Raw genomic sequence first — 4,080 nt, 5'->3', positions numbered from 1 at the left:
TGCTGGTGCTCCTGAGTGGGCTTCTGGTCGGTTATTCTATAGGGCGCAGGCCTTATTATGAAGCTCTCTTGGCCGCCATTAAGAAGACCTAGAATCTGAAGGGTACTCTCTCCCTTCTGACTTTAGATGATGGATTTTTTCTCTTGAAGTTCAATAATCGCGAAGATTACGACATGGCATGGTCCGGAGGACCTTGGTTCTTTTTCGAAAAACCTTTCATCCTTCAGCGCTGGACGCCAGAGTTTGTCCCCAAGGGCAAGGAGTTCCCTTCCATTCCGCTGTGGATAAAAATAAAAAACTTTCCCCTGTCTTGCTGGACTCCAGAGGGAATTTCTAGGATTTCTAGTTGTGTGGGTGTTCCATTGGCCATTGATGCCGTAACTGCTGCAAAAACCAGACTCACCTTTGCCAGAGTGTGCATTCAGGTTAGCAGCTCCTCCCCCCTACCGGACGTAATACATTACACGGTGGATGGTAAAGCCTTTCATCTTTCTGTTCTCTATTATTGGAAGCCCGTCCCCTGCACCTTCTGCAATTCTATCATGCATTCTCAATCCTCTTGCCCAAAAAATCCTAATCCTGTTGCCACTGAACCTCCTCCAAATCGGGGTAGAAGTTTCAGTAGAAAGCCTTGCAAAGCTCCACCTCATCGCCTTACCATTCCAAGACCCCCCATACCCTCGGCCTCCCAGCCTCCACCTTCAATCATTACCATCCAACCCCCGCCAACCATCACTATCCAACCCCTGACAACTATTCCACCTTCTTATGCTGCTCTGCCCAACCTCAATTCTCCATCCACTGAGTCCTCTGATATACCATCCTGTTCTACTTTACTGCAAAGTGCTAAATTACCCCAATCCAATTCCATTTCCTCCCCTCCTCTTTTGAAATCCCCTCCTGTCTCAACCACAAATAAATTCTCGGCCCTCTCTGATCAAGATAATCTCTCGACTATCATGACAACTTCTCTGACCACCACCACTTCAAATGACCTTGGTGATGTTGGGAAGCCTCCTAACATTGTTGGTAGCTCATCTATTGTCAATGACAAACCTCCTTCCTCACAACCACCTGCTTCTAATGTCCCGTCCAAGGCCACCAGAGGAAAAACGGCCAAGAAGGCCTCCACCCCTACTTCCAAATCCCAATGACCAGCCCTCCTATGTTGGCGGCGTGGAACACCCGTGGGTTCAATAGCCCAGACAAAACTTTGTGCTGCAAAAAACTTGTTAACACTTACAACCTTGACCTCCTTTTCATTTTAGAAACTAGAATCTCCTCACCCAACACCAACAACAACTGGTTCCTTTCAACACACTCCATTTTCTCCCACGAAGGCTCTTACGACAACTTTGCTTTTGCTAATCCCGGTAGAATTTGGATTAAGTGGAACTCTATGAATGTAAGTTTCAACCCAGTTTTTACGTCCAGTCAGATGATTCATGGTCAGGTTTTTAAAGGTAATGCTGAACCTTTTTTGGTTACTGTGGTTTATGCATCAAATTCATTGGTTGAAAGGCAAAACCTGTGGAAGGATTTACTGGATATTGCTGATGGTATTACTTCCCCTTGGATTATTCTCGGGGACTTTAACCATTGTCGTCACATTAATGAAAAGGCTGGGGGTTCTTTGCTTACTAACTGTAAGGTTTCTGACTTCAACAACCTTATCTTTAACATTGGTGCACATTATCTTTTCTCTGTTGGGCACTTTTTCACATTGTTCAACCAACGTATCGATAATCCTATTCATATTAAGCTGGATAGGATGTTGGTTAATGATGCTTGGCTTTAGGCCTTTCCTAGTTCTTATTATTTGGTGGATGATCCTCAGATATCCGATCATTCTCCTATTATTTTACACAATGGCATCAATGCTCAACACAAGCATAGATTCCTATTAAAAAATTATTGAGTCTCTAAACCTGAATTTTGGGATGAACTTTTCTCTGTGTTCTCTCAAAAATTTCACAGCAGCCCGATTCATTCCTTCTATCAGAAGCTCAAAACTCTTAAGCTTAACATAAAATCTAAGAACTGGGTCTCTTCTAATGCTTTACATTCTGAAATTTCGGAGCTCAATTCCTCCCAAAACTATATTCTGAGGCAAATTCATGATGCTCCCCTTGAGCCCCATCTTAATCTGGCTTTGAAGGAGGTTAACCACAAGCTTCTTGAAAGAAATTCTAATTGGTCTGCTTGGGTCATTCAAAGAGCTAAGGCTAAATGGTTAACTTGTGGTGAAGATGATATTGGATTCCTCTATTCGAGGATCAATGCTAGGCATAATACCAACTTTATCAAAAGTATCACCACCTATGAGGGGACCTTTTCTGATCCAACTGAGCTCAACAATGCCATTATCCGACATTTTCACAAGCTCTTCAATACTACCCTTCCCCCTCATACTGCCATCGGGAATGCTCCTATTCTTCTTACTGTTCCGGATATTTTTACTTCCCAACTGGTTGCTCCTGTCACCAATGATGAAATCAAGCAGGTTATCTTCTCTACCCCCAATTCCTCTACCCCGGGTCCGGATGGATACACTTTTGAATTCTATAAATCCACTTGGAATATTATTGGTAAGCAGCTATGTGATGCTATTTTATCCTTTTTCACCACTAGCACTATGCCTAAGCACGCCAAGGCCACTTGCTCTTGCTCTTATACCTAAATGTCCTCATGCTCAAGATATTTCTGATTATAGACCTATTTTCCTTTGCAATACCTTTTACAAAATCATTGCCAAGATCTTAGCAAACAGGATGAAAGATGTTATGCCGTATATTATACATCCTAGCCAATCTGGCTTTATTAAAGATAGAATTATCACTGATAACATTCTGCTTGCAGATAAGTTGCTTAAGGAGTTCAATCAGAAGGGGAATCAAAAGTATTTTTGTGCCAAATTCAACATTCATAAGGCGTTTGATACGGTGTCAAGAGATTTCTAGCTTAAGCGGTTGATTGAAAAGGGTTTCCCAACTGCTTTTGTTTCCTGGATTAAAGGGTGCATTACAGATGTGCATTTTTCTATTTTTATAAATGGAGCTCTTGAAGGTTACTTTAATTCGTCATCTGGCTTAAGGCAAGGGTGCCCACTCTCACCCTACCTTTTCTGTATTGTTATGGACATTCTTTCTTCTTGTTTTGAGGAAGCCAACATTAATAACACTTTTAAAGGGCTTCAAGCTGGTAATGAGTCCTTCTCCCATCTCCTATACGCAGATGATTTGTTGGTTTTTTCCAAGGCTAATGAGAGCAATGCACATTCCCTCAATGAGATTTTAGATAGTTTTGCTAACTTCTCCGGCTTGAAAGTGAATAGCAATAAGAGCAGTATTCTTTTTTCTAAGAATACTCTCTATGAACAGGAAATCTCTAGTATTCTCAACATTCCAATTTCTTATGCTCCTATCAAATATCTTGGAATTCCTATCTTTAGCAAGAAACTCAAAGTTTATGATTTTCAACCCCTTTTAGCTAGAATTACGACCTCTCTTGACGGCTGGAAAGCAAAATCACTTTCCATTGCTGGTCGTTTGCAATTTTTGAAGTACACCATTTTTAATATTACTGCTTACTGGGTGAGAGGCTCTTTAATTCCAAAAACTTGCATTAAGAAAATTAATTCCTTATGCTCTCGATTTTTGTATTACGGTGACATTCAAAAGAAGAAGCTCCACATGATTTCTTGGAAAAATACTTGTACGCCCAAAGCTACTGGTGGGTTGGGCATTCCAACTATTGATTCGTTGTACTATGCTTTTGGTTGTAAAACTGTCTGGAGATACTTTAATAATGAGGGTTTATTGTTTAACTGGTGGAAATCCAAACATCACTCTTTCTAGAATTTTAGGACCCATAAGAGCTCATCGTATTGGCATTTCCTTTGTGATGTTGCAAAAACCTTTTGGCAGAACATGACTCTTAATATCACTGCCTCCAGTAAGCTCTCTTTCTATTAGGATCCTTGGTGCAATGATCTTTCTGTTGCTGAACGGCTAGCTACTGATAATTTGGACAATTTAATTCCCAATTTTGATCTTTTGGTCAGCAATTGTATTTCTGATG

General features: G+C 41.0%; 1 protein-coding gene across 1 annotated transcript; it reads left to right on the top strand.

The window, feature by feature from the left end:
• The first annotated feature begins 1,150 nt into the window (after positions 1 to 1,150).
• Positions 1,151 to 2,960, top strand: LOC110114115. Its single transcript, XM_020846881.2, has 3 exons — positions 1,151 to 1,773; positions 1,978 to 2,588; positions 2,632 to 2,960. The coding sequence occupies exons 1-3, from the start codon at positions 1,151 to 1,153 to the stop codon at positions 2,958 to 2,960; spliced, it is 1,563 nt and encodes a 520-aa protein (XP_020702540.2).
• Positions 2,961 to 4,080: the final 1,120 nt, after the last annotated feature.

This window comes from Dendrobium catenatum, unplaced genomic scaffold (assembly GCF_001605985.2).
Source record: "Dendrobium catenatum unplaced genomic scaffold, ASM160598v2 original_scaffold_60386, whole genome shotgun sequence".
NCBI lineage: Eukaryota > Viridiplantae > Streptophyta > Magnoliopsida > Asparagales > Orchidaceae > Dendrobium > Dendrobium catenatum.
This window is presented reverse-complemented; position numbering and strand designations above follow the sequence as displayed.